The 12,810-nt window shown below is 33.4% G+C and overlaps 1 protein-coding gene across 1 annotated transcript in view; it reads right to left on the reverse strand.

Moving 5' to 3' along the window:
* Positions 1-3,659: 3,659 nt before the first annotated feature.
* Positions 3,660-12,810, reverse strand: part of LOC106787425 (basigin) — a gene marked incomplete at its 5' end in the record, with an annotated part of 53,854 nt that continues 44,703 nt past the window's right edge. The window contains 2 exons of the mRNA XM_014749767.1: positions 3,660-3,929; positions 11,647-11,857. Coding sequence (XP_014605253.1) covers positions 3,820-3,929; positions 11,647-11,857 — 321 coding nt within the window. The remainder of the gene's footprint in view (positions 3,930-11,646; positions 11,858-12,810) is intronic.

The raw sequence follows: 12,810 nt of genomic DNA on the forward strand, positions 1-12,810 counted from the left end.
TTTTTTTTGATATTTCCTTTGATTCGCAAACGTACGCGATGGAACGAAGGATCGTTTTCGATGTAACGCCTCGCTTCGTTCGGCGATAATTGAAGAGTAAAAGTAGCGATAGCCGTGAATCGGTCACTCGTTTTACGTTCAAAAGCAATCGTTCTATGTAATGTAATAACGCGAATCGAATCGATACGATGAAATGTCGCGCGTAATTGCTACGATTTCATTCGCGTTTCACGTTAATGGCACTGCCAAAGCGACCGTTTTTTTCCGCCCCCTTTGACCCCCTCTACTGCCTTTCGACCTATGTTTTTTTGTTCTCATTTCGTATACAAACGGTGGTCGTTTACAAAGAGAAAGGGGGAGAGAGAGAGAGAGAGGGGGAGAGAGAGAAAAGAATCCACAAAAAAATGAAAAATACGTGAGAAGTAACAAAACTGGTAATCTAATCGCGAATGCTCGACGAAGTATATATGCATCGAAACTTTTCAGTTTAATCTCGAATATTTTATTATTGATTGTTTTGTGATTCGAACGATCAATTGAATTATTATACACCGAGTAGAGATTAGCCTGTCCGTGTTATTGTTTTTATTTATTATTATAATTATAGATTCCTCGGCACGATTTCTATCGATCGAAACATTCCAGATCTCGCTAAATATTCGTGGAACCTTGTATCGTTCTCATTATGCTCTTATATTGCTCCGCTATTCCAGCAACTTCGCTAGATGGTATTCGATTTTGAAATATTTGGCTGAATAGAATGCCGAAGTTTCTTATGTCTATTTACAAGTTTCTTCCTTTCTATGATGATAATAATAATATAATCGATTCTTTATCTTGATTATAACGTTATTTCCCTCTTTCTTCATCTCATCTTCTTCTTTTTCATCATATTCTTATCGTTAAATTACTATTATAACTATTGTTATTATTATATATAATTAATTCTATTATTAATAGTATATTATTATTATTATTATTATTATTATTATTATTATTATTATTATTATTACGAAGGTGTACATAATTATTATACATATCTGTATGCGTGTAATACGCTTGGAGAACGGTCGACGCATTCGCGCCCTCGCGTTCGCTCATTTCTTTAATCGGTATCGGAAATAATTCATTATTTTTGTAAAATTAATCTTTGAATTATATTAATATTCTTCGGACAGGTTATTTATTTTTGATTAATGAAGGAACAAGCAAAAAAGAAAGGAAGCGTTTTCGATCTCTATCGGGCGGGCGTATATGTCGTTTCATGAATTTGATACGATGAGACAGAAGAAAAATAATCATTTTTATAATATGACATAATCACTGCTCGAATCTCGTCTCGTTAAAGTCACTGTACTGCATTGTTTTTTTTTTTTTTTTAACCCTCGGCCGCCTACCTGTTGTTTTTTTTTCTCTTCCTTTCTTTTCCTTTTTTTTACATGAAAGAGAGAAGAAAATGAGGGACGATGTAAAGGAGTTGAAGTTTTTCGTTTACGACAAAATAGAAAATGACGTATCGACGATAGCAGTTAATATCGCGTATGTACCTTCGTTATTCCTCGTTACTCCTCGAATATTAAGAATTCTCGTTTCTCTCGTAGATCGATCGTTGCCATCAAAACTTTTCCGTGCGTAACGAATGAAGACCGATATGCTTTTAGATGCTTTTTAAAAAGCGTGGAAAGCGGAGTTGAGTGTGAGAGAGAGAGAGAGAGAGAGAGAGAGAGAAAGAGAGACAGAGAAAGCCTCTCTACGTACAAGAAAATACTTTCATACGTTATTCCCCTTCTACGAGTTAAACTTCAATTCTTTTTACATTTTCCGATTAAATATATATCCGAGGCAATCTTAATAATCTCGTATTTTAATTCTTTCTTTTCTTTTCTTTTCTTTTCTTTTCTTTTCTTTCTTTCTTTCTTTCTTTCTTTCTTCCTACCTTCCTTCCTTCCTTCCTTCCTTCTTCATCTTTTTTTCTTTTTTAAAGTAATTGTAGTTTTAAATTTGTATTTTATCTTTTTATTAACCCTGTAACTACCACTAGAATTTGCGTGCCGCTGAGAACACCGTTTCCACAAGCACATTATTATTTTACAAAATTCGAGCACGTTCTTATTCGACAGTTCTCGATTTTGATAAGATATAACAACGATCGTTTAAATATATTATTAATCGTATGGACCCGAAACAGACTTTAAACGCGTAAAATATTTTATAAACTAGAAAACTCTTATACACATTACTCTAGATATCGACGAGAAATAATAACGATCATTTACATTTTTTTAAGATTTATGTGTGAGAGATAGTCTCTGAGATACATTAAACATCAACGCGTAGCTTTAACATTTATTTCGCCAACTCGTATATTTCGATTTTTATGAAACGCGCAAAAATCTTCGTATAGAAGCTATTCAATTTTTTTAAAATTTACAACGATTACTCTTTTGATTGCCGTTTATCGAATAATTTTGATACCAATCTCTTCCTTTTTTCCTTCCTTCCTTCTTTCTTTCTTTCTTTCTTACTTATTTAACATTTTACTTAAAATATTTTGTTTTCTTTTTTCTTTTATTTTTAAATAATTATTTTTTCCTTTTATCTTGCTAAAATGTGTTTGAATTTTCCCCGTCTTCGCCATTTTTATATATGGACAGGATATGAACGGCATTGCCATCTAGCGATGATAAAGAGAACCGATAACTTACGCTAATGCTCGACAGCGGGTAATATTGCTTCGGAAGTTGACTTATCGTCGGCAGACCATCGGTTAGAACATTTTTACGAAAAGATGATAATTTTGACGATTTACCTGTCAAGAAGGGCAGTATTTTTGATTTTGATTGGAATACATTTTGACGATCGTTGAAAACAACAATATTTTCTCACGATTTTTTAATATAATCGATTTGATATAATCTATAACGATAAATAAACAAACAAATTTTCACGATGTTTTTTCCTTTAACTCTTTCCTTACATAGGTTTCGTTAATATCGAAATCATTGAGTTGGCGTATCACTCTTGCGAGTTATTTTTCATGATAAAAGTCTTTTGATAGTTAAAGGGTTAACGGAAGTATTTCCCATTAAACGATGCGATTTTTAACGTCGCGTTTGAATATCATTCGGACGACGACGTTTCGATTCTCTCGACGTGTCTTCGGAGCTTGCTCTATTGGGGATGATGGTGGTGGTGGTGGTGGTGGTGGTGGGTTGTCGTGGAGCAACAATTACGATTACCAACGCGTATTTTTATTTACATAATTCGAATCGCGTGCCGGTCTCGCACGTAATGATTCTTGGCAGGCAATCGAATAATCTTCCACGAAAATCTCCCATATATCCGATTAGACCCGACCGACGGCGATCTCAACGAGGTTGAATAAAATGTGAAAGAGAAGAAAAATATAATCAAATAATAGAAAAAAAAAATCAAAGGGTAAAAGAAAAGAGATAGATAGAGGGTGAGAGATAGAAAGAGAGAGAGAGAGAGAGAGAGAGAGAGAGAGAGAGAGAGATAGAAAGAGTAGATGAGAAAATGAAAGAATGATAATAAAAGAAAAAAAGTTAAAAAAAGAAAAATCCAAAGAATGATAATAAAAGAAAAAAAGTTAAAAAAAGAAAAATCCAAAGAATGAAATAAATTGAAGAAGTATAAAGAAGAAAACTTGTTAAAGTAAAAGAAATAAGAATGGAATAAGAATGGAATAAGAAAGAAGATGAATATTCGTTAAAAACGCGGACTGGTGTAACCTACCTATCGCGAATGGAAGTAGTCGTACGGATTTAAATAATTATAGACATTTCGAAGTGAAATCGTTTATCGTGCCAGAAGGAGACTGGTTACGAGTATAGTCGTCAGCAGCATTTCGTTCAGGATCCTCCTTGCGGCCGACGTTTTGCGCCGCTGAATCGCCGCCATTTTGTCACCTGGAACAAGAAATAGAAGGGATCGAATAAGAGTGGAGTAATTAAATTAAAGTTTGCGAGACGAAGGTCCGACGTGATCGAGGGCTCGGACCGATCGGTACAGTCGTTGATCAAAGTCGTCGACCATATCTTCCGATTCACGCTCCCATCCCCTTTCCTACCCCTTCATTCACCTATTGCTTCCGCTAATCTACTTTAAACCTTTGTTTTCTTTTCTTATTTGGATTTGTTCAACACGAGTTCCATAAATTCGACGATTGAACGTGCACTATGTTCTATGGAATCGTTTCTTTCTTCCTTTTTTCTTTTTTTCTTTTTCTCTCTTTCTTCTTGTTTTTTTTCTTTTCTTTTTTTTTTTTTTAAACGGGAGGAAGCTGAGTTTACCCGAATTAGAATAAACTATCGTCGAGTAGTACAAATATTCTTTTTTTATTCACATTAGTAGGGAAAAATTCAGAGAGCTTAAAACTTTCCTCAACTCGCTTTATAACTTTTGTATAATTTTAACTAAGGATCAAGTTCCATTTCAAGAAATGTCAATGTGTAACCTTTTAATTTTCGGTATTACGACCTTAAAATAATAGTTCTTGATATATTTGTTCCTTTTTAATTAAACATTTACTATTTTAGAGATTTAATATTTTCTGATGATTTAAAAATATTAAGGTTTTTTATTTTAGATGTGAAATATTTATTGTGATTGTGTAGGATAGATTATAAGTAGGATTGTGTAACATGGGGAAAAATATAAAAGATTGGACGAGAACAAGTTTAAAATTCATGCTGGCATGGATACGTCGCGAATAATCGAATCTAATGTAATTTTAAAAACGGATTTTCTTTATTTTTTTTTCCGTAGGAGAACAAGGGCGAATTGGTTAGATGAATGAAATGTAATTCATTATTTCATTATTCTTCGATCGTTCGTGATCGATGTATAATTCAAAGGAAGAGAAAGAGGAGGATAGAAGGAGGAAAAGGATGAGAGACAATGAATCTAGTTGAAGGAAATTCATGCGATAGGAAAATTGCGAAAGGTTGTAATCGTTAAGCGGATTCGATATTTTGTCCCTCGAGTTCTCCTCGTTACGCTTGCGAGTCTCCCGCAAACGGACTTATTGTTAGTTCGCTTTGTCCGGACTTTCGCAAAAATTACGTTAACTTTCCGCTTAGTTACCTCAAGTACCCCCTTTTTTTTCTAGGCAACCGGTGTTGCAGGCGTCCCACACAAAATATTTTACTCTGAGCGGCTACCTCGGTTTAACTTCGTTCTTGGCTTATATCTCGCCTGGGAGACCCTACGTTAATTAATCGGAAAGTTAAATTCGGCTAGGGTAAGGCTATAAGGAAAGTAAGGGTACCGTGATTTGCGGTAACCTAAGAAACCTTCGATTTAACGATCTTCGACCAAATTATATCTTTGTATATATACTCTATATATATGTGTTGATACATACTGTATACATAACAATGTTATATATACATATACAGCGAGTTATAGAAGTATTCGTACCCTTACTATCAATTTAAAAAGTAATCAATATTTTCTTGTAATATAATTTTATAAATTTTTATTCACAGAAACATATTTTAGGATAATTAAATTTTTAAATTAATTATCATTTTATTTCAAAAGAGATCATTTTTGTTATAAAACAAGTCAAATTTAATATAACCGATAAGATTATATTTTTATCTTATCTTACGTACATAGATGCAAATACTCTTATGAAACCAATTTTTGATCATTTAAGTAAAATGATATTTCTCTAAAAATAAAATGTTATTTTGCAATAAAATTGATATCAATTTAAAAGTTGAATAATTCTAAAATAGGTTCTTCCTGCCTATAAGAATTTTGAATCTTTACATTACAAGCAAATATTAATTATTTTAAATTTATAATGATAGAAGCACTTATACGAATACTCCTGTGATTCATTCTACATAAATACATATGAACATCGTTAATATTAATAGAACATAGCTCAGTTGACCCTTTTTATAAAATGACTTTCCCGTTATATCGTTTTATTTTTACGATCGATATCTTGATAATCCTTTTAATTGATATTCTGGAATTCAAAGGCGGTAAATGTCGAAGCTAGTGTCTGACAATAAAGTGGTTTAATTCAACTTCCTGATCAAATAGTGAAGATCTTCGAAACTAAATGAGTTCTGGATTTATGAACAAGAGTTGACGTAAACTTTGTCAATTACGTCACCGCTACAGCATTATAGAAGACGTGTACCAAAGCACAAAGGGATGTTCGTAGTCTGACAACTGGGCCGGTATAATGCGTAAGGCTTCCGTGTTTTAGTCTTCAAAGAGCTTAAGCTTCTCGCTTTAATCTAACATAAGAAAGAGAACTATAGTGGTAATTGGCGTTCGACAATTTTTCCACGAACATTTCGGCTTCCTACGTTTTTCTTTAACATCGATCGTCGAGTTCAAAGTTTTTTCGATAAAAGGGAAAAAGTCAATTCAATGAAACGATATCGAAGGATTTCTATAAGGGAACATGAAAGAAAATTAATATAGAAAGTAATTCATGCTTAATCGATAAAAATAAATCACATAATTTTTCGTCTTTGATACAAAACGATCTTTTAAAGTATTAATTATTTCTATGTAATAATATCTGTACGTATCTCGACCATAATAAAAAGTAATATTACATTAAATGATTTATTTGATATAAAAGTATTTTTCTTTGATATTATTATAAAGTATGTCGCGATAATATATCAAAATATGACGTAAATTATTATTTAATTCACTTTTTTTTTTTTATGTATATTCGTTTTAACCTATAATAATATCCAATCTTTTTGTTAATATCCTTTAATAGAGATTATTAAAAATTTTAATTAACGAAATGAATACGAACATATTATTATTAGTATTGCATTTATTGACGATTTACCTAAATATATACATAATTATTGCATAATTATTTATTGTAAATTAATTTCCTTTCTAAAGTTATGCTACTAATTGTATCGATCTGATCTAAAATCGTGCGCGTTTAATTATAATATTCTATTACTCTCGATATTTATTACTTATTAAAACATTTTTATACTGGGATCAGATTGTAGAATATTTGTTGAAAACAAGAATGGTATTTTGCGAAGAATGGTTGGATAGAAAGAGGAAAGAAAAAAAATGTGAAAAAATAGGGGGAAAAAAAAAAAAGGATAAAGAAAAGAGAAATGCAAAAAAAAAAGAAGGTTGTGATTTCTTAGCCGTCACGTTTTCCTACGTGTACTATCAGGATTCATGACGCAAAGCTCCGGGGCCTTCAGATTTGCAACATTCATCGGATATACGTGTCCTTCGTGAAGCGCGAGCACATGCACATTTTTACCGTAATTTACGGCGAGCCGTTCGCCCATATGTTCCCGGGAGAGCGTGAATTACGATCCTCTGTATATGTATGGTAACGTTGCTACAGGACGTTAATACACGCGCAAAATTCGTGGTCCGTGAGGAGACGCTATAATGGACTCAGTGTCTTCAAAATTTCATCAGAATGTGTACATCTAACGTAGATCTACTTGGATGAAACCTACGTGTATGCGTATATGTATATTTATAATATACACAGAATGAATCCGCAGGAAAGTTTCAAATTCTAGTAGGGGTGTGTATACTGCACGTAAAAATAATTTACAAAAAAAAAAACAAACTCAAATGTCGTTATCCGATGTTTTCTTTGTTTTTAAGTTATAACGTCACAACGAAATTCCTCGCACAAATTGTTCTAATTATTGCGTTAGTGTTGCGTCATAGCACGATGGTCATATTAATTGACCACCAAGGTTTCCTGTGATCTCACATTATTAGTCTATTTTTTGTGGGATTGGTTTGAAGAAGAGATATGTAAAGTAAAAGTTTACATTCGGGATACACTAATTCGATGTATTAGAAATATTATAGTCAATATTAAAAAAAAGGTACGCATCAATTATATGAGCAACGGGTGCCATGTTAGTCGAAATAAAAAATGTTTAGAAGGAAATGGTTATATTTTTGAACCTCAAAAAATGCAATAATAATTCAGTAGTTAAAGTATGAGATTGAAATTTTTATCTGTCTTTAAAGCTAGCTTTTATTTGTACAACTATATTCATTGTTATCCGTTCCTATTTCTTTATTCTTGTATTTTGAAACAAATGCTTTGTGTTCTATCGACTTTGAATTTATATGTTACGTGGTTGTGTGAAATATGTAATTATGTCTTATTTTAGATTTTAACTTGGGTGGTATAGTTATTTCATGACTTAATCAATTTTTCATTTTATCATATATACATATACGATATATATTCAAAGTATTCGAACGAAAAATTATTTTGGTAAAATAAATGCTTATTCCATTTGATTTAATTATCTATCGAAAATTATTGAAATCGATTAAATGATTGTGATTACACACACACACACACACACACACACTGTACTATGTAAATTTTATTCTTTCATCTCGTTTAATTAAATAGAAACAGATACACGAAGCACCATTAAAATGAATTTAAAGTGTTAATGAAAAAATGATTAAATAATCGAGATTAATTTTGTTACGTATGTATGTATGCATGCATGTATGTATGTATGTATGTATATATATGTAGTATGTAAAGATAGAAGAAGGGGAGGATTCGTTTTCTCATAAACGTTCCATCGGGAAATGGTACGAATCGATATTAGGTCGGCTAAATATCTCTCTTTCTCTGTTTTTTCTCTTTTTCCCATCTTTTTTCTCCTCTTTCGTTCTCTTCTCTTTTTCTAGAGTAGAGAAACACGAGGAAAACTACTAGGCAACCTTTCCCAACGTTCTCTCATTACTTTTTCATGGACACTCGGTGCGAGCTTCGAATGGCGTGTTGGAGCTTGCTCGTTCACCTTTTGCATCATCTGGAACTTAAGTTTGGTCCCGTGCACAGGAGATAGAGGAAATGCCTTATCTCGCGAATGGAAGCTCAAACCTGACCTTTCTTCTTCAGGTAATGCCCTCTAGGAAGATGAGGAAGAAAAAGTAGAAAGAAAGAAGAATAGAGGAAGAAGAAGGAAATAAAAAAAAAAAAGAAATAGATTATGTCTTAGGTTGTGAATCGATTTTTCGAAAATGAACTAACAAAAAAGGAAGGAAAATTGCTAAAGAAAATATATTTCTATAGACAAACAAAATAATATTCGTTATCGTAAGCTAATTTGAATCTTCGAATAAAATGACAAGTGTACATTTAAGAAAATGAAATAAAGAAATGGAAGAAATCAAACGAATGTTTAGAAGACTAAAGACAAAAGTCGGGGCAACCCTCGTTATCCCTCACGATTCTTGAGATTACGTCGTTCGAAGGATCACGATGATCCTTTTACCCTCGACCCCTTTGCTTTTTTCGTAATCTAATTAAGCTTTTCCAACAAGGCAACTCCTCCTTCCTCTTTTCTTCGGTCGATTATGAGGGTTTCACGATGAGGCGTTCTGCTCTCTCAACGAACGGACTATGATCTTTTTTTTTTGTTAACCTCAAGAATTTCGACAAAGAGAAAAATAAAGAGAGAGAGAGAGAGAGAGAGAGAGAGAGAGAGAGAATGAACGAAAAAGATGGAAAAAGAGAATGGAGTTTTTTGTTCGTCAAAGCTTCGTCGTTAGTTTCGAGTTTCATTAGGAAGGGGTTAAATATATATATATATAATATATACATATATGTGTGTGTGGTGGGTGTGTATATATACATACATATGTAATCTATTATAGGTAGAAAAACATGGACATATATTGTATATATGTGTATGTAGGCATAAGGGATAAAAAGGGTGAGAGTGTATGCGTGTATGAGAAATAGAGAGGTACGCTAAGGGAGGTCATCGAAGTGATCGATCGTCGAAGAACCAAAGAAGCTCTTCTATCTTTCTCTCTTTCTCTCTGCAAGCTCGCTCGAGTGCTTCTACTGGGGCGTGGATCCCAACACGTTCGATCTCCTAACGCTGAGACGAGTTACGTGCGTGAATACGCGCATACACATACACACAACCATGTAACATCATACACACTACACATTATATACTAATTCGTAGAACACACCAACATACACACACACACACACAAACTTATCGGAGCGCCTATTAAAGTACGTATTATTTCTAAAAATATCCCTTTGCCTCGAAGAGAGTGGTGTGCTTTATGCGTTGATAAAAAATTTAACGAGTAATACGTCACTTTGTTCTTTTTTTTTTTTTCTTGTAGCACACATATATACGTAAGTATACATTTGCACGCGTTTCGAGCTTCTTTGTGTTTCTTCGCGCGTTGAATAGTTAAACAACGTCGTGATTTATATTATAATATTTCGACTTAAAAAAACAACTTTTGAAAAATGTATTTGTCAATGTAACTAAAAGTACTTACAAGTAACTACATTTTGTCGTTTCGTTTAATGAACTACGATGGGAGAAACGGCAAAAAAGAAATATAGTTTTTGCTCGCTCGCTCGGTGAAGTGTATTCTCGTTTGGTGGAAAAAAGTAGCTAAGGGCTAGCGAGAAAAGAATATACGTTATAATAACAGACGGTGTTTTTTAATATAAAGCTCGTATTAAGGGGTGGCAAAGGGGGATAGGGGATTGGAGGGGGTGGACTGATGGGGTAGAGAGAAGACAGGAAGAACGGGAATTTGCGCGCGTAACTTTAGTTACCCCGATGAATATATTTCGACCTTTTCTACGTCGTTTCTCGAGTAACGCGTTAAACAGTTTCGTTTAAGCGGATCAGAAATGTACGTATATCTATACGTATAGGTATATATACACGCACACGCACACGCACAGACAGACAGGTATACATACATACATACAATACATACATACGTAGTTCATACATACGAATATAAGTACTCAAGCATGCTCGGAAGTTGAAGGGTTTTACTTTTAATACCTTTCTGATACCTCTTTGTTCATCGTAATCTGTTTGAACTCATCCCTTCGTAAATACTTACTACCGTGTAAGAAAATGATTTCAAAGATGTTCGTTTACGTATTCATATAAATATTTTTTCTCAAATTTTTCAAGCAAAATACACGTATCCATTTTTTTTTATTCGTAATTTTCATTGAAACCGATTATTCTCGTATCTCGTTTCCTCTCTCTCTCTCTGGTTTATTTTTCTTTTATTTACTTTGTTCGAATAAAAAATCCATTCCTTTCCAATCATAAATAGCACCTCAAGAGTTCCACTTTCTCCGTTATCTAAACGAGGAACACTTCAACGTATTTCGAACTTTTCATTAATTATCCGTCCCCCTAAGAATAGTGGAAAAATAAATCAACGATTCCGAGAGATAGGAAGGAGGAGGATACCTCGAGGGAGTTAACATTATCGCGTTCACTCTTAATTATCGTAAAAGGTAAAATGTACGCGTTTTAGATTCCGACTATTGTTGTTGTTATTTTTTTTTTCTTTTTCTTCATTCTTACGAATTCACGAAAATGCCCATTTATTGTGACCCTATTTATTTTTCTTAAATATTTTGTCTGTATCGTTCGTGAATTATGTAGGAACATTCGCTATCAAAAAATGATTTTGAGAATTACTTTCTTCTTTTTTTTTTTTTCAAGAAAAATACTCATACGTTGTTCCAAACAATACATTTATGTTATTTTAGTTAGACTGTGGTAATACATATGTATGTACGTACATAAATATACTCACCCTCGGTAACGAAGACAAAGATGGATGCAGGCTTGGTATTGGACGCGTTACACGTGTAATTGCCGGAGTCCGATTCCACGGCCTGGCGTATCGTCAGTCGACTCTGGGTTGGTCCTGGATCGGTTTGTACGGTGACGCTGCCCCGCGAAGTGTCGTAGTTTATCATCCGGTTATTGTGATACCAGAATACGTATTGCGGCGGCGTAGGGCTCTGCAAGCAAAAGATAAAGAGAACGATTTCGTTTGACGAGCTTGCTCGGATGTTACTACCTTTTACTATATTTTTTTCTTTTTTTTTTTTTTTTCTATCTACCCTCCTCTCCCATTCTCTCACTCTTCCTTCATCATTCATATTTTTTTTCTATTTTTTTTCTTGTTCTTTAAACGGAAAAACAGTGTGCACAACGTATGTGCACACGTATGTTATTACTTTATCACGAAACTCGACGATGCGTTCTCGTTTCTCCAGGTAGTAAAAAACGATTTCACATCGATTGTTATAAATTACCGGACAATTTCGTATTTTAAATTTCCTCTCTTTCTCTCTCTCTTTCTTTCTTTCTCTCTATGTAAATTTAAAAATGTGTTCGTACATACACATTTACGTATAGACACATATCTATTTTTTTTTGTCGATAGCAGATATTTGAACTTCTGTGTTTTTTGAAATTAATATGTTGCTTCATTTTTGCTTTTCTCGTATTGGTTAATCGAATGAATTTTTAGAACAAACGAAAATGTGATGAAGATAAATCGACTAGCATGGACCCCTCCTCCTTGATATAATATCGACCAGACGGAAATAAAAGTGATAATAGGGTGAAACAAAAAGAAGAGTTAAAGAAAAAAAGAATAAATGAAGGGCGTTCGCGTGTTTTCTCGCAATATGCACCGATGCGTGTCTGTGATATTAACTTTAATCGTTCCGCTTAGGTCGATAGCAACGCGATATTTTTCTGTCTACCGATATTAGAAACGGTAATTACAGATTTTTCACCTCGGAAAATAGCGTGCCATCTCGACAGTGGATATCATATTTTGTACTTATTATTTAAATTACAAAAACATCGCGTTAGATGCTTAGTGTGTGAAATTTTTCACTTGGGACAGATAACACGTAGTCCCACATTAACGATGATTAAAAAATCATTATACTTGATCAAA

Source organism: Polistes canadensis, unplaced genomic scaffold, assembly GCF_001313835.1.
Source record: "Polistes canadensis isolate GaletaPanama2010 unplaced genomic scaffold, ASM131383v1 scaffold_101, whole genome shotgun sequence".
Lineage (NCBI taxonomy): Eukaryota > Metazoa > Arthropoda > Insecta > Hymenoptera > Vespidae > Polistes > Polistes canadensis.